General features: G+C 44.6%; 1 protein-coding gene across 4 annotated transcripts in view; it reads right to left on the bottom strand.

The window, feature by feature from the left end:
* Positions 1-24,711, bottom strand: part of Daam1 (dishevelled associated activator of morphogenesis 1) — a 171,054-nt gene that overhangs the window by 50,406 nt on the left and 95,937 nt on the right. For all 4 annotated transcript variants that reach the window (XM_006990719.4, XM_016008994.3, XM_006990720.4 and 1 more), the window contains exon 4: positions 4,223-4,294. In XM_006990719.4, coding sequence (XP_006990781.1) covers positions 4,223-4,294 — 72 coding nt within the window. The remainder of the gene's footprint in view (positions 1-4,222; positions 4,295-24,711) is intronic.

Here is a 24,711-nt window from a genome sequence, read left to right as displayed (position 1 = left end):
TTTCACTTTTTTCACCCGTGGTCACCTAGCTGTGGCAGATCAGCCTCCTTCCCCATGTCTAGCCCAGAAGCCTTCACCCACGGAGCTGCTGGCCCTTTCCTTTGCCTGCTCCAAATGCATGTTTCTGTCTCCTTGGCCTGATCTGTTACCAACCCTGATAAAAGGATGAGGCACAGTGAAGTGAGTCCACACAGGGAGAAAAGCCTGATGCTTCTCTATGGATCTCAATGATCTAGTGTTTCTTTTTATCTCAGGTTCGAAAATTATGGGAGACTTTATTATTATTTTTAAATCAACAGCATCAACATAAAGTAACTAAATGTTAATTAAAACCCCATTTGACCTTTTGATGAGAAAGAAGTGTAAGGCTTAAAACGAATGAATAACCAGGGGCATTAATGCCACCTGGAGGTGGGTGCAGTGGGCAGAAGATCTTTTTTTTTTTAAGTTGTTATTGTTCTGCTAAAGCTGTCCTTTCACTGGTGATGTGTCTCAACAGCTGTCAGCAGATGAAGTAGATGAAGAAGCTATGCACAGAAATAGCCAATGAGTCCTCCAACCACCATGAGCCCATCTTATGGACAACTCAGTGTGAATCCAGGGAAGGGCGTTCATTCTCCAGTGGCAGCTGAACTCCTCTGGAGTCTCAGCAATTGTTTTGAATCTGCAGCTCAGAATCAGGCCTTTACAATGACTACCACTCCTTGTTTTAGAGATTAACTTCCTAAGGCCATCCTGAACTCAAACTACACGTTTTATTGTGGACCACTAACACTAACTTAGCACTTTAGCAATTCTGGAGAAGGCTTCTGAATGCAAGGAGATGGCGGTCCATCTCTGTCTTCCTTAGAGTTGGAAGATTCATGAAGTGCTACAGAAAACTGTATTGGAACTCCCTTTCCTAATGCAGGGAGGACTGCCCCAGAGCAGAAAGATCATGATCATATCATGCCTTAATGTGAAACTATCAGATTTGGATCTGAGATCGCATTTGTGTGACAAAACTGAACCTGCCATCCAAATGCTGCTTTTTATAGAAAGCCTCAAGTGTTCAGCTTAGAAGTTTCCTTTGCAACTTAATAGCTGATAAAGGGGCTAAGCCGCCGTGTCTAGAGTTAATCTCCAAGCCACACAAGTAGCACGCACTGGTGCACATGCAGGATGGGCGTAAGCCTAAGTGTCGGCTCACATAAGAAGCCAGCAGAAGCCAGAGTACACACTGGCAAGGACCTTCCAGGGAAGGCTGCTGAGATGCACACTGAGACACAGTACCCAGACATGGCACAGTGTCCTGGGATAGAACCACTCTAGGCTGAAACATTTCCTTGGTGTGAACTGGGAAAAATGGAGCCAAGCTCCAGTCCTGAAACCTGTTAGGCCATTCTCCTGCACCACAGAGCTCATTGACAAAGAGAGAAAGCCAGCAGATAACGCAGGGGTCCTTTAAAGAACAAAGCATTCTTTTTTTCAAACATTTATTTATTTATTTAATGTACATTGAGGGTTTGCGTGGATGTATCTCTATATGAGAGTCTCAGATCCCCTGGCACTGGAGTTACAGTTGTGAGCTGCCATGTAGGTGCTGGGAATTGAACCCAGGTCCTTTATAAGAGCAGCCAGTGCTCTTAACCGCTGAGCCAGCTCTCCAGCCCCCAAGAACAAAGCATTCTTGTTTTGAAGCTTACGTAAAGTAACTTAACTTGTTCCACAGAGAGCTGGTCTCACAGCAAGTGTGGCTGTTCTCAACCTGGCCTGTTTTATCAGGCTCTAGAGGCATTAAAGAGAGCAGAAGCCTTCCTTTCCCCAGAACAGCCCACAGAACCTACAGTGTCTACACTAACTACAGTGTCCCCTCCTCGGGCCTCTTTCATGTACCGCATGTGAGATTTCAAAACCAAGAGGGAGAGGCTAATTGCAAACTATCTTTGGGCTCGGCCAGATGGTTTAAATTCCTAATTAGATGACCACTTCTTAATTTGATGACCTTGGGCAAGGTAACTTCCCTCCAGACTCAGACTCTGTCTATGAATAGCACTGGCCCCGCATCGTGAGGGTTGGATTTAAACAGTACTGCCGGTCACATGAGGCACATTCAGTAGTAGTAGCTGCCACTGATGCTGCAGATGACAGATGATGACAGAATTCTGCCCCTGGGACAGTGAAGGATCTGGAGGAACTCTGTCCCATCCCCGTCCCAGGGGACGATGTCTCAGGGTTTCTACTGTGTGCTATGGGGAAGCCTCTAGCACAGATGTCAGCCAGAACTGTGCAAGGACCAGTGGCAAGCAGGGTGCTGAGAGACACAGAGCTCAGCAGGGTCTCCGCTGTTCCTGGGCTCCTTGCTTCTTTAAGGATGCCAGAGTTTGGAGACCTGGCTAGCCCCTGGACAGTTAATGCCCTTAATCTTTGACCCTAGAAAGATAAGGCTCAGGCCTAAGGAAGGAGCATTTCAAAACGTTGTTAAGTGTCTGACACATAAAGGACAGCAAAGGCACATAATCTAATGACCTTGTGATGTCCTGGGGAAGATTCTGGGGTAGGAACCAAACAGTTGAAGTGCAGACCACTCAAGAATGCTGCAGAGAGCCCTCCAGGGGACAAGAGGAAGAAGGGAAGAAGGGCCATACCCTGGAATATCCAAGACCCTGTACCTCAAGGATAAGCCTAGACACAGCAGGGGACAAATTAATATGACTTCCCGACATCTAAGGAAAGAAAAATCCACAATACTTAGTACTTCTCCATTCAGGGCAGGGAATTCATTAACTAAGCATTTCTCTTGTTAGACATCAAACAATGCCAACTTAATTATACCCAGAGACAGTCTGCCTGACAGTTGTTTTTTTTTTTCCTAATAGTCAGGAACAAGAACTCACAAACAACCCCTATATGTGAGAAATAATAAATGGCTCCAAATTATTAATGCTTGGGTAGATGCACAGAAAAATCCCTGGTGGTCATCAGGCATCTCCCATTCCGTTATCATAAGCACACAAAGGCTGAGGTCATCTTTCCCTCATCTCTGGTGCAGAACACAGTGTATGGAATGGGATTTGGTGGTTATTTTCTTTTCTTATCTTTTTTTTTTTTTTAGACCAGAAACCCTTGAGGCAAAAGCTTATGTGATTTCTTCTATAATTTATACAGTCCTGGACACATCTACTGGGCTGTTTATTATTCAAGGTACAGCAGCAGAATAAGAAAGAAATGGGGAAGAAGAGGAAGAGACTGAACGTGAAGGTTCTTTAAAACTCAAAAGCAGAGCAGGCGATTCATGGATTCTGGCTGGTTTTTAATATTTACAAGGGAAGCAGCAGCAAAACACTGGGTCAGCTAAAGGCCTTGCTTGGAGTCGCGAGAAGAGAATTCTCCAGGAGAGGTAGGGAAGAGGCAGAGTATTCTGGAAGCTACCTTCTATTTCATATTATAAACTTAAAGTTGGATACAAACAATTCTTAAGATCACGAGTGTGCCTACTGAGGCAAACTGTGGTCAGCCTTCAATTTTCACCAGTGGCAATGTGATTTAAGCTGGTAAGGCTCAAAGGCTAGTGATTTATATCTGTTGTGAATTTTAGCTATGATTAATAGATGATCTTCAAGCTGCCTGGAATGCTAACATCTCAGAGGTCAGAATTCAGATACTGAGAGTGCATTTTAACTGATAGCTGAACCCAAAAGCCATGGAACAAAGCTTTCCCAAGAGCATTCCTATTATTACACCATTTCATCAAATCACTTTGACTCTTTATATATTTTTATGGGAAAGGAGCATCATGCCTCCCCCATAAAATCAAGAAGCCAGGGAGGAACCACATTCCCAGTGGGAAGGAGGCTGGCAAGAGCATAATGAAGGGATAGTTCAGCTACACTACCATTAGATGGTTCCACTTTCCACAATAATGCTGCAAAGCTCTGGACAACTAGTCACAGCAACAGCAAGTTCAAGTTGAATCCAACACACGTTTCAAATGATATTTCCTCTTATAACATTAAAGTCAATCATATTTTAGTATGTGTAGATTCTATTTAAAACATGCTAGAAAAATCACTTTGCTAAGCAACATTTCTGCCCCCTTGTCCCCAACACCTCAAACATGGAGTGTTTGGAATGGAGTTTGGAAAGGTAACAGCGTTCAGAAGATCTTACTCAATCCAACTCATTGTGCAACTGTGTACTTTGTATGAGATTTTAACTGTCCCGGGATGTGAATTACACTTACAGCAGCCATGGAATTGAGCTGATCAATGTAGAACTCAGGCCAACTTGTTGCTCCCTTGTTTTCTTCCTGGTCCTACAAAAAGAAAAGAAAAGAAAAAAAAGTTAGAAACAACAAAAAGGTAATACATTGCAAAGGTCTACATGTAACAATACATCTGGTGTGCCATGCATCAGGACAATGGTCTGCAGAGCCAATAGAATACATTGGGGGATGGTCTTCCCAATGTAACAGGGGGAGGAGAGAGGGAGAGGGAGGGGAAAGGGGAGGGGGGGAGAGGGAGAGGGAGAGAGAAAGTTTCATGTTTACAGGACATGTTCTAACTCATGGAGGAAGGGAGTTTACATGGGAGTTGAGTCACAGCAGGGTATAGTTTTTTCCTTTAGGGACACAATGACACTGAGAAGAGCATTCCGAGCCCCATGTCACACTGAGAACTATACTGGGACTACACATCTGTATGAAATTCAAGAGTGAAGGAGACCTGCCTTAACACTGTACAGATATGGCCAGTTGGTGACCAGACTTTTTCAGTCTGTTGCTCAGAGGCCAACAACATCAAAATTTTTGCAGTAGGATTTCATTTGATGTGGCCTAAAGTAGGTTGGTGACACTGGGTGGAGGTAAGAAAAAGAGCACACATTAGTCCCAGGCACAGCTCTCCTGCTGAGCTAGCTCAGGAGTTTTGGTAGAAAATAAAGTGTATCTCTGCTAAAAAGAACAGAAACCCACTCCCAAAGCTCCTCGGCTAGTTGTGTCTCACAACCCAGGGTGACCTGGAGCCAGAACAGGTGGGGCATCTGTGGATGGGGGGTCACTGGCAAGCCTGAGCCGAAACCCCCAGAAACATCTGCCCACTGTAATCTGTGCTACCAACACATCATGCTCATCCAAGGGGCACACTGGGGGGAGTTTCTACGCATCTCTGCACAACTTTGTGTGGGCAGATGTTCGTGTCAACAGGCCAGAGAAACAAACAGCCCAGCAGCTCTGTGCCTCCGCATCCAGAGACCACCCTGATCCAACGGGTTAGCCCTGTGTCCTTGAAGAAGACGCTGCCAGGTACATACGGCTGCTGCGGGGTGCTCAGGCAGTCACTACCTGCTTCAGAGTTCTCGGTTCCCAAATACACACATGCACACATGCACACCTACACAGCCTGGTTCTTGGGAGAGTGAGTTCTAGGTAGAGCTTGGATTTTAGTCTTACACTTTATCTTTAAAAACCGTCCTCCTCTCCCTGTCTCTGTAACCCAGGCTGGCTTCAACCTGAATCTCCTGCCTTAGTTTTCCAAGCGTTGAGATTAGAGTTGTGAGCCACCATACCTAACACCACACACACACACACACACACACACACACACACACACACACAGACACACAAAGACACACACACACACACATAGACACACACACACACACACACACACACACACACACACACACACACACACACACACTGCACTTTCCCTAGGCAAATACTTCCAAGTGGAGCTACTGAGGTGTGACAGAAGAAACATAATTCAAACCTGTTTTGAAGTTGTCACAACCAGAAGGCAAGCGCTGTCTACAGGGCCACCTGAGTAGGCAGTAACAGATGCGGGCCTGGACGGTGAGGGCCAAGGAAGGCTACAGCAGTGACTTTGAAGTTGGGCTGGGTTACACTCTTGTGATGTAAAAACATTCAGGAAGTCTGACGAGTTTTTAGAACAGCTCTTGGTTGTAATTTAACGTGTTAATAAAAGAGCTATGGTGACAGCATAAATAACGCCGAACCCAGCTTTCCTCTTCAGAGAAGCATTACAGTGAACAAAACCCCGCTGTTACCAATGTATTCAACAAGCCAAAACCACAGTGATAGTCAATGGTATTTGAACCTATAAAATGAAATAGAAGGTGCCAGATCTTTCCATTCTCCCCAAACTAGGGCAAATTTCCAAAGCCAACAAAAATCAAGTCCCATGTCCAAGGTTCCACAAGAGCTTGTCTGTTGTAAGCTCCCTAGTCCTGGATACAGAACAGAGATTATTTGAGAAACTGAAGACTAGTGCACAGAAAGAAGACTTTGCGCTTTGGAAATGTTTTAATAACACTAACAGTTAAGAGTAGATATTCCAGTCAAAATGGGGCTCTTCTACTTCACATGCTTCAGGGCTGAGAAAATCACACACACGTGTGTGTGAATGCACTGGTGGATATGCTCTGGCACGCGCGCATGTGTGAATGCACTGGTGGATGTGCTCTGGCAGTAGGAGGCAGGGGGATTCCCAGAGCTCTTCCCTTTGGCCATGCCTCTTCAGCGCCCTGTGCAGTCCCGGTCCTTACATACCCAAGTTTGCAGCAACAGCCAATGAAATACAAGTCTGAGGCCGTGTTCTCCTTCTAATGTGAGAGACTGTTAAAAAGCCTCTCCTTCCCACTGAGGAGTCAGAAAGAAATGAGCCGACTGTTCTGGGAGGGAGGGCATCCTATCAAGAGCTCAGATGCTGAGACATGCCAAGGAGAAGACACTTGTAAGGTGTGTCCTCGCTAAGAGAAGGCATGTCCTGCGCCTCCGACGTGCATTCTTCTTTGGACCCCCTATCTCAGTTCTCCTTTCTTACTCCAGGGAAGAAGGAGATAAGACAGTCGAGACTGTACGGATGAACCAAGTGTAAGGGAAGCAAGGGCAATGCCCAGCCCGTACACAGCTGGTTACGTGTCAGACCCTGTTCTAAACCTTCCCATTCCCTTCAGTCCGCTTCATGATTCACATGAAATATTACCACACCATTTGGACTGAAGAAGAAAAGAGGCAAGCAGAGACTAAGCCACGCTGCTGCAGAGGGTGGAGAAGAGGTGTTGGGGAAAGGTCAGGGCACACTCTCTCTTAAGATTAGACCTAGTAGACCCCGTGAGTCATGGACGACAAATAGAAGACTGCCTTTCATTTGTAACCACTTCACTGTGAGAGAACGGGGACACGGGCAGCAGATAAAAACAGTCCACCTTTCTCCAAACTTTACCGCAACTTCTGCCACACTGGCTCTAAGGTCCGATGTCTTGCCCAGGTGACCTCTACTCTGCCCTCTACACACTTTTTGGGGAGCTCCTTAGCCCTTCTGCCATGCCTTATGTGGACATGTCTGTGCTCAGAAAGCAGCTAAAAAGCTTTCCTCTAGCCCTTCTGTTCTGTCACACCCCTCCAAATACAGGTGCTCTCCCGGGGGAATTCTCTACAAACCTTAAAATGAGCTGTCAATCACGCAGTTCTGGACACTGGGATTACAAACAAGCACCTTCTTCAACTGTTCAGCTAACTCTACTTTATAGTCACCTTCCTTGCCAATCCTATTACAATGTTTACCTAAGCAAGAATTTTAGTTTATTACAGTCTGCAAAAGAAAAAGATTTTTTTTCCCTCTCTTATGATAGATTATTGTAGCCATGGAGAGCAAACCTATAATCCTAGCACTTGGGAGACAGAAGCAAGAGGACCTTGGGTTTGAAGCCAATCTGGGAACTGTAGCAAGGTCTGTTTCAAAAAACAAAACAAATCCCCCAAGATAGATTATTGACCACAGTTCATGACACTGTGAAAAGTAGTCCTAAGTGAATACAAACCCTAGATGCATATTACATGTCCTTTCTAGTCTACCTGGAGAAGGGACAATTCACACTAGAATCTAGTTTTGTGTTCTAGTTCACTTTAATTAGAAATCACCTGAGAACTTCAGTTGAGGAATTCCCTAGTATCAAACTGGCCTGTGGAATGTGTGTGGGGACTGCTGGGTTGTTCATTGGTGAAGGAGGGCCCAGTCTACTATGGGCAGTGCATTTTCTGGGCAAGTGGTCCTGGGCTGCACAAGGAAACTAGCTGGAATGAGCCATCAGGCGGCATTCCTCTATGGTTCCCACTGTGCCTCAGTGATGGCTAGTGTTACGTTTGAAGTTAAAATGACGCTGCTTAAGAGAGCTATAAAACAGAAATGCCTCTAACCTGTCAGCCTCACTTGCCCAAGGACAGATAACTTCCTGGAATGCTGAGGGCCATTGTTCATGTAAAATAACAAACTGTGTGTTTTCACTTCTGTACACAAGCTTGGCTGCCGTCAATTGCACAGGGTGTGTGCTTGATTCCATGTAGGCAGGAAGTATGTAGCCTTGTGAGTTTCGCCTCTATAAGCCCCTGACTAAAATAATTAGTGCCATAATCTGAGCATCCTCAGTCTTGGGGATGGTCCTGGACAGTATTTAATAAAGCTTCTTACTTGTTAAAATTTATCACGGTCAGAGTGAATCTCTGAACGACCCCAGACCCAAAACAGCTCTTTGCCTGTGAAGTGAGTTCCTGGGTCAGAGATGATGCTGTGTGCACGGTAAGCAGGCCTGCCTCCACGTTCCTGCTTGAGTTCTTGCCTTGACGACCCTCACTGATGGGCTGTGATCTGTAAATTGAAACAAACCTTTCCTCCCCAAACAGCATTCTGTCATGGTATGTGACCAAGAGCAGGATGAAAGTAGGACATTTGTTCCTTGAAAATGTTACATGCATTGAAGTTTATGGGAATTATCTTCAGGTCTGCTAGATAATTAGAACAGAAATAAGTATCTGAATGACTAATTTCTCTGCTTTTTTTGAGAATATGTACATATGCCACTAATTTTTAGAGCTATGGCATGATGGAAAGGCCACCAATCAGCCATCTGAAGATGGGAGTCTAGAACCTTCTCTTTTATTCAATCAGTTGCCAGTTTGGGTAAGTGTGTATATATCTGGGGTTATTTTTATTCTCTCCAAAATAAGAGAGTGAGGTCAGACTGTTTCTGAAATTCTTACAATCTCTAAGATTCAAAATTCGTGGGAACACAACCTCTTCAGTACTTAATTTAATGATTCAATTTCTAACACCAATAACTTGTAAAAACTTACACTGTCCAATGATTCAGTTGTAGAACTATTCATGTCCTTCAAAGTCATTCGGTAGCCACCCAAGTTTTTGCTGCCTTGTGATTTCTTTAATTCAGTTCTCCCTGTTTCGCTAGGAGGCCTTCAGACATCAACAGCCGAGTACGGACAGCTGAGATTTCCTGCTGGACACAGCTCACCTTTGACACTTGACCTCTGGCCTGCATCAACTATTATTTACATAACCTCATTTTCTTATTGCCGTGTGTGTGTGTGTGTGTGTGTGTGTGTGTGTGTGTGTGTGTGTGTGTGTGTGTTAGAAGGGAAAGATGTCCTTTCTAACCTCACATCATCTCCAAACGTTACATTTTTCATTTAAATCTCAGGTCAGTGAATTCTTTCGCTTTCTTAGAAATCTTCCTCCATTCTTTTTAAAATGCACACGTGACCTTGTTTTGCTCAACGTCACTTTGCACAGAAGGATAAATTTGCATTACTTCTTGGCTTCATTCACACTGGGATAAGCACAAAGTTACATCTTGGACCTGTCTCCCACTGGCACCTCCAACCTGCCTGTGTTCTTCTAGACATGGAGCTGGAACATTCATTGTTGCTCACTATGAGGCTTGCTATGTGACGTTAGTTTCAAATGACAGCCTCACAATAGTGTCACTGTGAGGATGTAACAAGACAATACAAATCAGGAGAACACTGTAGAGAGCACACACAGAACAAGCTCACTAACTGTGAGCTATGATGATGATAATGACAGTGTCTCTAGTTGTGGCCATTCCTAGCCCTTATTACTGGGACTGAAAAACAACAAAAGGATCAATCAAGTACATTTTGGCAGTAATTGTTCAAATATAAGAAGCATATGAGCCTTTGAAATTCAGTTAGCTATACTTTCAGAAATGTAGCCCATACTGTGCACTCACAACTGTGTGGATATGTGTCACAAAAATTTTCACTGCATCACTGTATACAAATTAATTAAAAGAGGGAATATATGGAGAGGGAGACATAAATATATTCCTATGTGGCAGTAAAAAAAAAAATAGAGCAATGTAGCAACATACAATGGCCAAATACATTGAGCTATTATCACCTATTTGTAGGGAAGAACACATATTTCCAGAGAGATATACAATAATGCATACCTCTGGCTAGCAATAGGGAAAGACTTTTACTGATAAATTTTTGTATAATCTTATATTTACCCTTACATGAACACATACTATTTTCACAATTAAACAGAAGCCAGTTCAAAAACACTATGGATTATATTGGGTTAAGTAAAAGTCTTTTTTTTTCTCTGATAATCCCTGTGATATAAATACATTAAGACCTTAAATACAATGGATGTTTCTGGCTTCTACTTCCCTGCATTTCTCTTCCTCCAACAACAAATATCTGCAACTGTCATTCCTCACTGGACTTTCTACTTCTAAAAGACACTTTAATCCCAATAGCTACTTTGCATTTGCAACAAGACTATGTACCCAAAGCACATTAAAAGTTTCTCAACTTCCATACTCATATAATTGAGAAGCTGTGTGAGATATCTATCTATCCTTCTATCACCCACCCATCCATCTCTGTCTGTCTGTCTGTCTATTTATTTACCCATCAATCTCTGGTACCAGTTGAAGTCTTTCACTTCTATAAATAGAATTCTAAGCAGAATTACAAAATTAAGTTTTAAAGTACAAGTAAATTTCTTTGAAATGGCTATAAGATCCTTTAGTGGATTGTTTCACAAACGATAACATACAAGTGCTGTACATTAGCATTTTCTTCAGTGTAAGATGTTCTTACTAAGTCCCAGAATAGGCTGTGCAAAACGATAGTTCATTGTGAAGGGCACTGTTCACCAGATCACTAACCACAGGCTGAAGCAACATTTACTCAGTCAACTAAAGCCATAAGTCTGCAAGTTAGCTGTCAAAAACCTATGAGGTTCTTAGATAATATTTGTAAAGGAAAAAAGGCACACTCTTTCCCTGTCTAGGATGGCTAAATCATCTAGTAATATGCAATACCATTGTGTCAACAAAAGTGGAGACATGTGGAAATTTAATCAAAGGAGTTGCAAGCTGAAGGACATGTCAGTATAACTGAAGTAAATTTCATTTCAATGGCCTCCATTATTGAGGAAAGGCAATTAACAATAACAACCAAACCTATACTATGTGTAAGGAAAATGCCATTAGAAAATACGTAGGATTAAGAAATCCTCTTACTAATGAACAAAATAGCCACCTTATTGCATGAAATTGCCATTACTATTTCTCATTTCATGGACCCAGTTCTACAAACTAGTGAATACAGCAGATGCTAAGTAAGTCCACTCTGTGTTAGATGTTTTAAAAGAAAACTAGGCAGAAAAGATGGATTAAGATATGTATTCTATGTCTGCCTCCATGATGCAGGTATCTGAGAAAACTCAAAAAACAGAGTTGTCGACAATGTTAAGAACAAGTCCAAATGAACAGAAGGACAAGCTAATGTGGAAATGAAGAAGCACTAGGTGCAAGGCCTTGCTAATAACTTTGCTAGCTCTCTCTTCCAGCTAAAAAGAGTATCAATGAAACCTTTCCAGAACATGCCCACATGTAGGCCAATCAGCGGGGTGAAGGGTCAGTCAGTTCCTTTAAAGGCCCAACAGTTACATCTCGGGCTGTGCACAAGACACAGCCATTGATGTTCATCTGACCTCGTGTGAGAGAAAAGCAGCCATAACAGAAACAGAAACAGATGGAAACTGCCATGTTTCAGGAACATCTTATTTACAAGAAGAGGTAACTTGACTGATTAGACCACTAGGAGTAGCTTGTCGACATGTGTACTAGCTGAGAGTTGGCTTTCAAGATCGCTGAAGCACATCAGAATCCCAACATGGTCACCAACTACTTTCCATGCTTTTTCCTCTCCTGGAAGCTACTTTACCTCCACAATATCTTCTGTAACTTAGGACTGACACATAAAGTGTTTGGAACCTGTCCAGTGACCTCAACATCTTCTAGAGAAGCACTACCTATATGTCTATCAAGTCTCCCCAAAGCCAAACACAGTGCTCTCTGAAAAAGTCCTATCCTACACTTAGGAACAATATAATAGCTCCTGGCACTCAAGGCACAGGGAACATCTTGGAAGGGGCCATGGAAAGACTGTCAGAGCTAGAGAACCAGGAAGTCTGCTCTGAGATTGGGTCTCCAAGAAATGACAGGGGGCTCAACACATGATGCTGCAACAATATGGCTGACTAAATAAGATCTGAACAATGCAAATACCAATAGATATGCTAACAGGGAAGGGAGAAATCTCACTATACCCCTTCCCTAGACAGAGAACTACAGGCAAATGATGACTGCTGAGAGAAGGAGAATTAATTTTTTTCCCATGGAGTTTAGTTACTTTTCTATTGCTGTGGAGAGACACCATGACCAAGGCACTTTATAAAAGAAAACATTTAATTAGGGGCTTGCTTACAGTTTCAGAGGTCAGTTCATGACCATCTTGCAACAGATAGCAAGGCATGGTGCTAGAGCAGTAGCTGGGAGCTTATATCTTATCCACAAGATGGAGGTAAAGAGAGCAATATTGGACTTGGTGTGAGCCTTTGAGACCTCAAAGCTCTCCCATAGTGACACACCTCCTCCAACAAGGCCACACCTCCTAATTCCTTCCTAAGTAGTCCACCACTGGGAACTAAACATTCAAATATATGAGCCAATGGGGGCCATTCTCATTCAACCCACCACAAGGGGGGAATCCCCTAACTGGTTAGCCAGTACCAAGTGGTCAGCCCTGAAATCATATACACACGAGCAACACTAAATGAACTTAGCAGATTGTATTTATGTATTTATGCAATATGTATGTATGTATGCATGTACATATATGTATGTATGTATTACGTGCATGTATGTACCTGTAACCATAATAATCAAAGAAAAAGAGTCCACCAATTTGAGAGGGGGTAATAGGAAAGGATGGAAGAGTAGAAGGAAAGAAAGTGAAGGGGGAAATGATGTAATTATGGTTTAATTAAAATTACAAGAAATAAAAACACATTTCATAGAAAAATAAACCCAATTAAAAACAGTATAGTATCATCAGTTCCTTTAAATTCTTATACATATCCCTAATTCTGTTTATTCTTTGGTTGAGAAGAAGACTAAGATGTTATCAAAGCTGGGCTCCCTGGACTTTTATTTTCTTTGGTCCTTACAATGCCTGCCTTCAATTCCTAGCCATGAACAAAATGCATACTCTAGACGAAGTCTGACAAGTGCAGGCAGTCAGTTTCAGTAAACAATCCCTCCACTGTCATATTCCAAGACACTCCTGTGGTCACTGCAACTGCCAACCTTGGTTATATTTTTTGACCACTGCCACAATTACACATCACATACATCTGTTACCAAAATCCGGTTGGGACCACGCACAGGATGATTACAGAACAGTGGCTGCTCTATCCCCCAGGAAACCAAGCACCTCCCAAGCCTCAGAATATCAGTCATCCTTGTGAAGAGTCAGGATGACTTGCAAAGACAGTGACTTTTCAGAATGCTATAAAATATCTGTACCCTTTTAAGGAAAGCCACCACAGAATAATATGGGTGATCTTTGACCCTAAAGACACCCTAATGGAGTTCACTCTCTCAGGGCCCTCTTCTAAAGTTAATAACAGGTGATTGATTGATCACTATGGCGGAGGGCTTCAGAATCACACCATCCTTTGGAAGCAGCACACACATGAGTCATTCGCCTCTCACGCTGAACTCACAGAGATTTACTCGTAACTTCAAGGATTGCCAGCTTTACTCTTGCCTCTCGGGAACAGCCTGGAGTAAGTCTAAACTTTCCTGTGAACAGCAACCCAGCAGATAGATATTCAAACAATTTGAACAAGCAATTATATGTTCTCCCCAAATCTTCTCTTTAACAAGCCAACATTTCCCTGTTGGCTGCACAGCACCGTTCATCTTCCTCGGCGCATAAATTAATCACGTGTGTTTTCTGTACAGTTATCTGACTTGCGTGTCATCTGATTGGCATTGTGTATCATTTGCAGAGAGGACTCTCCCAAGTCTGTCGAAATCTCTGTGAAAGGGCTCTTCTCACATATTTCAGTCAACAATGAGCCACTCAGAGCAGTCTCTAGAAGACTTCTGATCAAAATCTCCCTCCAAGAGGAACCAGAACAAGCCCCTCTCCTCACAGTCCCCAGTAACAACATTTAAGACTAAAAGAGGAGAGACACTGGTAGGAAGTAGAGGTGAACATGACAGTCCATGCTTTACCAGTTTTTTTTTTTTTTAATAAAACAAGCCACAAACTACACATGGAACTGGTTTATTATGAGAATGAGGAGGCTTTGAGTCAGCAGAATGGGACATGGGCGCCATAGGTGACCACTTTTGTGGCTAACTATTGGACAAGAGACGACAGGGAGTGTGAGCCACTGCGGGATGCTTTTCTCACTTCTCTCTCTGCTCTCCTGTATCTGTGCCCCTTCATACCCCACCACCAAGTCTTCCATGTCTTCTTCTGCCTTCCAGGCATGTGAGAACACTTCCTCTGACTCCTGGAACTCCTTCCCTTTTCCGCTGTCTAGTAGAGGGACAAAGTCTAGTAGAGCCCAGATACAAGATGTCATCTTCCCACAGACTCTAGCTAGCCTGTCCTGGATTCCGAAAGACCTCAGACGGATCTGAACACATTTCGTCCCCTTCATTTGTTCATTCGTTCTCTGAGTTTAACAGGCTGTGTTTGGATTTTTGAGAACATAAAATGTCAGCATGGACTGATGTCAAAGGTTTAACTGAGCTCATTAGTAAGTGAGGGAATTGTAAGATGTCTGTCATTCAAAAAGGAATCCAAAGGCTGGACATATGTATTCATCATGAAGATGAAATGAACAGAGAGGGAACACCACCCTAGAGGGCTACAACCTATTGCATCAGATACAATCCAGACTTCAGTGGGTGAAATCTTTTGATGTTCTATCATGTTTTTTAAAATTGCTCTTTACATATTGTGAAACAGGGTAAAGATAAGGCTCAGGACATTATAAGAGGGGATATTAAGCACCCCCTCCCATTTAACTGCAGTTGAGCAGAATAAGAGACACGTGGTTAGTATTTCCTGGTTGAAGGAGACACTCCTATGAAGATGTAACATGGAAGCCACAGTGTATGACTAATACTCTGCTGCAGGCTCCTTATGCCCAAATTAACTAAAGGCTCAGACTTGCCCAAGATTCTTGCTGGAGAGTCTCCCCTGTACCGGCCACTTAACTCTTATCAGTCTCTGCTGCCATGTCTGGGATGCACCGAATCAGCTTCTCATGGAAGGCCACCATGTTCCTTGGAAGGAAGTCCTTGGTCCTCTATCCTTTCCCAGAACTTTATTCTCACATTTATATTTGGAAGATTTAAGCCTTCCAGAACTAGGCATCCAATATAGTTGTGCCCCGTGGGTTTGGCCCTCTGAGCAGGAACGGCTGCCCCAGAGTACGGCTTCTCTCAGGATGGTCTGGAGCCAATGTCAGCTACAGTGAGACACAGCTGATGCACTAGATCCCCAAAGGACAGGGCAGTTCTTAAACCCAAATATCTGTGCAGACAGTCCAGCCCCGCAGGAACATTAACATTATACTGCTTAATCTAGGACCTGAGCAGTCAGGCAGAATCCTTTTCTATCTTCTGATGCTAGGGGTGAACCTGGGCCTTGCACATGCTCAGCAATCTCTCCACTGCTGAGCTATACCTCCAGGTCCCAGAATCACCCTTCTACCACATTACTAATCTGTAACACAGTAAGAAATCTAAGAGGACATTGTCCTTGCCTTTTCATTCTTTTATTCACCAGGAATATATTTTTTTGAATTCTATCCTGAGGTAAGCATTGTTCTAGAATGCAATAACCAAGTGTTTCACTTTCCTCATGAGGATCCACGAAGTGAGACATGGGCCCTACTGAGTCATTTACTTGTGTTTCTAAAGCTCAGAGCCTGAAGGCTCTAAGATGATCATCAACAAAGCTGGAGAGACCGCTCTGTGGTTAAAATGCTTCCCACTGTTTCGGAGGACCTGAGTTTGGTTCCCAGCACCCAAGTCAGGTGGCTTACATGTGGTGTTTCTCTTTCTCTTTCTCTTCTCTTCTCTTCTCTTCTCTTCTCTTCTCTTCTCTTCTCTTCTCTTCTCTTCTCTTCTCTTCTCTTCTCTTCTCTTCTCTTCTCTTCTCTTCTCTTCTCCTCTTCTCTTCTCTTTTCTTCTTCTTCTTCTTCTTCTTCTTCTTCTTCTTCTTCTTCTTCTTCTTCTTCTTCTTCTTCTTCTTCTTCTCTCTCTCTCTCTCTCTCTCTCTCTCTCTCTCTCTCTCTCTCTCTCTCTCTCTCTCTCTCTCTCCTATCATCATGTTATCAATAGTCCCATATAATGAACCTCATTTTTTTCCAGTAAGTCCCATTGTTTATCAACATCTCTTCTAAGTTCAAAACATTAACTGGAATCCTACCTGAAACCCATTGGGGAAAAAGCCTTGAAACTTCCTTGAGAACATAAAATCATATGCGCGCGCGCGCATGTGCGCGCGCGCACACACACACACACACAGAGTTTCTTTTTTCTATACATATTTACTCCGGTGAAATTCATGAGAAAGTCAGACTGATACTTTTTAGCCAACTACCATTTTCATCTCCAAATTATGCACCCTAGAAAGGTAACAAGAGTACCCTCTAAAGAGGCCCAGTTGACTGTAAGCAGCAACACCACAAAGCAAGATGCCTGCATTTTCCAAACAGCTCAAGTGCCCCCTGCCCTCCCTCTCCAGGTTCCTGAACAAGCCCCAGCTGACTGCGCCAAGCAGAGGGCTCACAAGTCACGTGCTGCTGAATTCAGTGGGGAAACATTTCATGCTGGTAGAGCTAAGAAAACAGCTCCAATCCGTTCCTAAACCAAGAGGAGAGACTTTACAGTCTATTTCCCAGACTGTGAGACATTTGCTTTATTTATTTTCACAAGTCATTTCTTAGGCAAAGCACTCCAGAGCATGGAATACAGCTGAAGCCTGAAAAGCTCCATAGGTACAGGTCCAACATCTGAACTCAATTTTGGATGACAATTCCCCTCTCATTTACATGACAAAGAAAAAGAAACACTGTGCAAATATTATTTTCAGAAGTGGTGCAGGTCCATATTCCCACGACACTACGGTGTGCAATAATAAAAACCAGAACAAATGGCTTCAGTAAAGCTTGGTAAAGTCAGTTTTAACCTATCTGTCACCATGGAGTGCTACAGACTCCGGTATAACGCGGTCCGGTCAGAAAGCACCATGCTTGGGCTCTAAGTCCTAGGCAGTGTAGAAATCCAGGCAGTGGCGTCTGTGGCCTTTATGGCTCCACACCTTGGTACCAAACTTACTGCTACTAGACCAGCTTTTAAGAGGCTGTCAAGCAGGCTCTGGTGTTCTGTAAGCCGCTCTTGGGAAAACAAAGTGTGGTTATGATTTGCAGTATAAAACTTAACATGCGCTAGAAGGAGAGGACCCTTTGGAAACAGTAATTAACTTAAGGAGAAAATCTGGGTAATAGCACATAAAGGCATAGTACCCTCCAGGAGCACCCTGGGAATAGCTACAAACCCCACCAATGTGGGCTAACTGTCCCCTGGCAGAATCAGAACTGCAATTCTAATTGTAGACCTTCACTGGCCAGATGTACTCCTGAATTAATAATGGCACTGGGGGCGGGGGTGTGACAGAAATATAAAAAAGCCTGTGTTGAAAGGTAGCGCGTTGTCAGGATTATCGATATGTGGGTAAATGGACAGGCACATCATACAAATGGAGGAAACAAAATGCTATTCCTTCTCTGTAGGGCAGATCCTAAGTCTGCTCAAGTCGAATGCTGTTCTGCATTGTGCAGAAGAATGGAAAGGAGTGTAGGACCCTGAAACTTGAGAGTGGAATCCTTCAGTAGATTTTCTACAGTGATCCCAGACTAGCTCCCAAATCACTAGGTTCTTATAGGGAGGAATTTGGGGAACCCCAAATTAGAAGTGGCAAATTCTAATTTACAGGGAAGCACAAAACCCCTTCCTCCTTTCCAGGGGCGATTATTCGACAGCAGCAGGTGCGCCTGACCACTGGAGAAAACAAAAGAAACATACACAGGAAAGAGCTTTCCTTTTCCTTTATCTTCCTAAGGGGCCACTTCCTGGCATTGATGTCTTTCATGGACCTACTTCCTGGAGCTGGTGAGTCAGGCATGCTTTGAGCAGTCTGTCTTGGAATGTGGGGACCATAGCCATAAGAGTCTACAGAGAACCAGGGAGTGGCCAAGTGAAAAGAGTGGGGTATCCTAGACTAGAGTCTGGAGACTGGATGAGCCTGTAGGTTAGAGGAGGCTACAGTTCCTCCATCATAGTCACTTCAGGTATTGCTAATCAATTACCACTCTATTTCTTATTGAGACCACTCATCTTTTCTGAGTCCTTCTCCAAGGGCTTCAGGCTTCTGGTTCCAGTTATTCAGTATTAGCAATCAAGATACACTTTTTTTCCTTCTCACTTACACTTGAACTTGTGTGTAGGTCATTCCCCTACAGTTCTAAGGAAGGTCATAACAGAGGGTGTGCACTGGTTTAGCATGTCTCCTGCGCTGCCCGGGCCTTGGTCAGGGTGGTCACCAGAACTGACAGATACTTGTGGCTTCTCAGACTTGGGGCAAAGTAGTGTCCCTTTCTGTAGAGCTACAGCTGTTACTAAGACCATTTGCTCATATTTCCTACCCAAACACATTCTGGGTCCCACAGGTCAGTACGGCAGTTCTCACGCCTAATGAAATCCCACCCCTGCAGGCTGCAAAAATTTGGGTATGAAAATGAGGTGTGCACATGTGTTTCAATGTGCATGGGTGAGATGCTCCCCAAATGCCCTGAAATCACACTTAGAATGCTGTTCCTTGATAGCCCTGCCCTTAATCACTCTCTGGCACAGACAGAGGGGCTCCGACTCAGTCACGGGCCCCAGCCTCTGCCACTGCCACAGTCCACTCTGGCTTGTGCCTGTGCTGTCGCAGGAACCTGCTCAGGAGTTAATGATCTGGAGCACAAAGACAGCTATTCTGGGGCAGCTGGGAATCACTGCGCTTTCTTGGGTTCTATCCAAACTCAAAGTTCCAAGTCGCTTCCAGTGACTGAGTCAGGAGCAATCTTCACACTGTAGGGCCACCAGCAACAGGTGCCTAGAGAAAGCTAGGCAGTTGCTTCTCTAGCCCATGTCTAGAAGCGGAAGGAGATCATCATAGGAAGTCACCCCATTATGCCGCGCGTGCGCGCCACCTTTCCTTAGTTATTTCTGTTATTGTTTGAATGATTATGAGTAAACAACTACAGGGGCTCTCCTCCCATCCTCTCCCAGCCTGGAGGTCTACCTACGGGGACCCAGAGCAAAGCGATGCTACTTGCTGAAGAAATGTATTGGGAAATACAAGTGAGAGACAGAACCCACAAGGAGATGGATGTCTGTCTCCGTGTTTTAATTCTGTGAGAACCAAGCATCTATAGACTATAGAGTCACAACTTCTAAACCTGGGGATAGAGCTGTCATAGGAAGAAGCTTAGGGTTTAGGCTTGAAAGACAGGTAAGTTAACCTCCTTAATTTTTTCCCCATTATTTCCTAACACCTGGTTTCTTGCATCTCAGCCTTGTCTCATATTATTAGCTGAGGATGACGTTGAACTTGAACTTCCTGACTTGGGCCAATTCAACCCTTCTTAGGCAGCCTTAGCCCCTCTCCCAACCCCACCTCCATTTGCCTATCCTGGGAAGTCACTATATTGATGCTAAACCTAGTGAGTGCACTCTATCAACAAAATATCCCAGCCCTCAGCTCCTACACACAACGATCCTCTGTCCACCCACCCAAGTACCTGGGACTTCACGTGTGCACCACTGCAACTGGTCACCTTGAACGTGCAATCCTCCTGCTTCTACCCCCAGCCCTGGGATCAGTGGTGTGCACCACCACACTTGGTTTATGGGGTGCTAGGGACTGGACCCAGGGCTTCAAGTATGCCAGGTAAGCAGTCTACCATCCCTGAGCAACATCCCAGCCCAACCCCTCAACTCTTGAAATCCAAAGGAGCCAATGAACAGGAGGAGGAGGAAGAGGAGGAGGAAAGGCTTTCAAAACATTTGTAAAGAGGTGGTCAAGATGAAGAGTCTGACTTTAGTGAGCCGAAGAACGAGCCCACAGGCACACTGTGTGTGCACATGCTCTGTGGTGGGAAGAGGCCTGTGCCTCAGAGCAACTTCCTCTCTTTCAAAATGGCGCAGCTCAGTCCAGAGCTCGCTAAAGATGGAAACACAATTTGCCTGGGTATGGACCTGAGGGTGCAGAAAGGTCTGAAGGGAGGCAGAGCAAAGCAACACAGGGTAGCTTCTTTTGTAGGCAAACCGAAGAAACAGTCCCAAGTGCAGGATCCATTTTACATACTTGAAATACTTGGTATTTTGTATAGCTTCATGGGTATTTGAATGGAATGCTTTTTGTTTCCTGAACCTTGGGTTTTTTGTTTCCAAAGAGCATTGTCTTCTACTGATTTTCATTTCAACTGGATTGTGAGACCCATGGGGAAAGTGAAGCATTTCAATGACTTCTGCAACAGAAACACTCAGCCTTCCGGCAGTGACGGACAGACCATGCAGCATTCATTCTCGTCCCTAGGCAGCAATGCCTTCAGCTGGTTGCTGAGGCATGCGCTGTGGATGCACAAATTTGTGCCTTGAGTAGGAAGCTATCGGGGTTTACGAATTTTAAGATTTTTGGAGAATGGTAATTTATCAAAAGCTAGAATGTCTACTCTGGTGATGGGATTAAGAGTGTAACAATAGTAGTGTTTGCAAATGTGCAAAACACACTTTCATCATCTCCAGCCAGCACAAGGGCCTGTGGCCTGTTCTGCTAGCTTAGGACATAATTCTGCAGAATGTAGGATTGAATTATGTCACAGCTTTGAAATAAGTCTGTGGCAGAGCAAGGTATTATACATCTGGTTCCCACTGACCATGTGAGCTACTCGGTAAGTATACACACACACACTCACACACATACACTCACACACCTTGGTCTCAAACCTCCCAGAGAAGAGGAAGAAGGGCCTTGAAGCTCCAGGAAGGAAATAATGCCAGGGTCGTCATGACAGCTCAAGCATTATTTGCATTTCAACACATAATTTTAATAGAGTCTGTGGTGCCATGGTTATATTCAAAGAGGCATTGGCCTGCATAGTTCCTTGCTGGTTCCTGGTAGGCTATGCACAGGACAGCACTTAAGTAGGAGCTGGAGCAGCAGTCACCATGGTCCGGTAGTTCTTACACTCTGTACTTCATCCACTGGCTCCCTGGGCTGCTGTGGGGCAGTAGCAGGTCAGCAGCCACTCCAGAGACCTTCCCCTGTGTCCTCTTTCATCATCTTTGGGCCAGACGCATGTGTATTCAGCAATGCCAGTAGGCCATGGTTTTAAGAGGACACACACAGCAAAGTGAGAGGCAGCGAGGCGGGCCACAGCTGTCAGTCAGCACTTCACACCTGCTGTTCCTTCCCTCCTGCCCGCGGATATGTAGCTCTACCACCTGATGCAAAGATACAGCCTTTTAGAGTTCCTTCAGCTTCTAGACCTGTTTCTGAACAATCCCCTACGGCAAATCCAAAAGAGATCGACAGACAAACCGTTCCCCATAGGTCCTGTTTCTTTCACTGAATACTGACTGATTCAAAACCATTTTGTATATTTCTCCGACAAAGCAATTTTGTTTTGCAAAGCAAGATAAAGATATTTCAAGGTAAGGTAGAGAATAAAGAACTATAGAAAAATTGTGAAACATATACAAAAGAAAAAAAGTACATCAAAGTAAACCACCCACAATCTTTCCTAACGAGCTGTCTGTCCACACGTCTGTCTACATACCCCTGAGAACTTGTGATCATACTAATTACATGGTTTTAGATCTTGCTTCTTAACCTTGACATTAAATGCTGAGGGCTTTCTCATGTCATTAAAATGTCTTGGGAAATGTCACTCTCAGATTGCTTTCAGAGACCTGCAAAGAACATCCTCAACCCCAAGTCTCCCTGCTTCTCAGATCACTTCCTGGAAGTGTAGTGTTCCAGGCTCTGCGGACATATTCATGATCAAAGAACTGTAGACCCATTCTCAGGCTAACCAGGCCCTCCGGATTAGGGTCCTGTTTAAACTTCATATCCAGCAATAAAGCGAGAGTGAAGGCCAATGATAGATTGTGCACGCGCCCTGTTGTGCCCGGGGTGAACAAGTCCCTCAGCCCCTGGCGCATGGAGAAGAAGGCGGGCCCTGTGGAAGGAACAGGCTGTCAAGGTGATGTTTAGTGGGAGAACTGGGGCAGCTCCTCTCTACCCAGGGGGTGTGGCAATGCTTCAACAGGTATCATGGCTTCACCCAGGCAAACCCAACTCACCCCTGTGTTGGAGTGCCACCTCACTGGTAGCCTCTTAAAGATCTCCCGACAGGCCTGTATCTGGTCAGCAGCCATCAGATAAGGTGAACAGTTTAAGTGACTATTTAAATAGCCTCAAGAGGAGCAAAGGGGAAAAGCACACATTAGCGGTGAGGGGGCGGGGGTGGGGTGGGGGTTGGTAGTGCATGTGAACACAGGTCAGGTGCTGGAAGGGCCCATTTCCAGATGAAGGATGGAAGCGTGGTATCAGCCCTCTCACTGGTGAAGCCAACAGTAGTCGAAGGGGTGAGGGCAGTCACCTGAGTCACAGCCACAGAGGTGGGTCTCCTTTTTCTGTGCCCCACAGCCCGTCAGCCTTCCTCTCCTCTGTGGGGCTTATGACAAGATGACAAGATTTGGTTTTATTAACATGGTCTTTTACTCTAGGAAATCTGACACACTTGTCTACCCACTGCAGAGTCCTGCCGAGTCTTCCTAGAGTAGACACTGTACACCGGCTAATTGCACACCAGTCAGCTCTACATTCACCACTACATTGCTTCACTAAATCAAACCTGGCATTTCTTACAGCTTCACGGCTGGGGATTGTCTACAGAGCCTCAGACAGACACGGGACCGAGATGCTTCTGGCTGGATGCCACTGTGTTCCTCATGGACTCAGCCAAGAGGTGGAAGGAGGGGAGGACAGGAAGATCTTGTTTCTAACCAGGATGGCTTCTGCCACCTCCTTTAGGCCTTTGTCGCTTTACGGCACAAACATTAACCACCACAGTTGAAAACTCAATGGCTGGAAACCAAATCAAGTACTTCTAAAGAAGCTCAGTAACTGGGCTCAGGGCACGACCCAGTGGTGGAGGGCAGCCCTGACAGGTGCATTGTCAGGTTGAGGTGGTTTGCTGGCTCCTTTTCCCAATCCTGACTTCTAGTAGTGGGTACTTGAAGAGCCGATGCTCAGTCTACTGCAGAACAAAGCAAACAAGCTGAAAGAAAGAAACCGGTTTCCTCCTGGTCTCCAACACCCCAGGCCAGCACAGAGCCTGCGCTTAGACACAGCACCAGCTACAGGACAGTGGCTAATCCTACCTCCTTGTTCGACAGCCATGTAGGAAACAGAGGGTTCCCTTGTCTTTAATTCCGCGACGCCAGCATATGCTTCCTCTCGGTCCTATTTTGAGAGAATCACCCCCTCTCTGTACTGCAAACACTGGCTGCCCTCCATCTCCAGGAGCTGAGAGAACAGCAACCCTCATGCCCGCCCCCACGCAGTACAACCTTCGTCACCACGTGCTCCTGCTGAAAGGAGACCGTCCAAGGAGTCGGGGTTTGATCCAATCAGAATAAACCAACCAAATAAAAGAAATAAGAAGCACTAGCTAAATTTACCTCCCTACATGTCCTCAGCAGGTACCCGGTGCCAGATTAACAGTATGCAGAGATCACAATGGCCAAACCGTGGCCAGGATGGAGAACACTGCAGAATAATTTCACTAAGCTAGATCAAGAGAGAAAGAGTAAAATTTTCAAGATAGTGAAAATTCACCTTCCCCAAAGTGGTTCCACAAGACGTACAGGAATGCCACGTGAAGACTCAAATCATGAGAGCTGAGGCTTTGGAAGCCAGAGGGAACACAGACAAGATTGGGTACCCCTGTGAAGGCCTGCTCTCTCTCTCCCCCAGTCTCTGCAGCTCATGGTATGGACAGCCTTGCTGGGGCTTTGCAAACTCTGGGAAGCGAGAAGAGCACCTTCTAGATGCTCAGCACTGGTTCAGTGACACAAAGGACGGACGTTAAAGACCTCTTTCTGTGCTTGTTGTCACCATAATGCAGCGAGTGACACCTTATCGTCGCCTCTGAAGAACTACTCCCTACTGTTCCCAGGATCTAAAACTTATGTGAACAATAAGTAAATACAGCACGGCCAGATGCCGTCCATGGTCAGCTGGTTCATTGTTTTAAAAGCTCCAGTCTAAAACCCAAAGATTGTTAACAGATGCAGTTTCTGGCTAGAGACTGGGAAAAACCTCATTTAAACAAAAGGATATGTTGTGATTGGAGCTAAAAAGGGAATTACCTCTAAAGATAAGAACCACAA

This window comes from Peromyscus maniculatus, chromosome 14 (genome assembly GCF_049852395.1).
Source record: "Peromyscus maniculatus bairdii isolate BWxNUB_F1_BW_parent chromosome 14, HU_Pman_BW_mat_3.1, whole genome shotgun sequence".
NCBI lineage: Eukaryota > Metazoa > Chordata > Mammalia > Rodentia > Cricetidae > Peromyscus > Peromyscus maniculatus.
The sequence above is the reverse complement of the archived record's forward strand: the minus strand, read 5'-3'. Positions and strand labels throughout refer to the sequence as shown.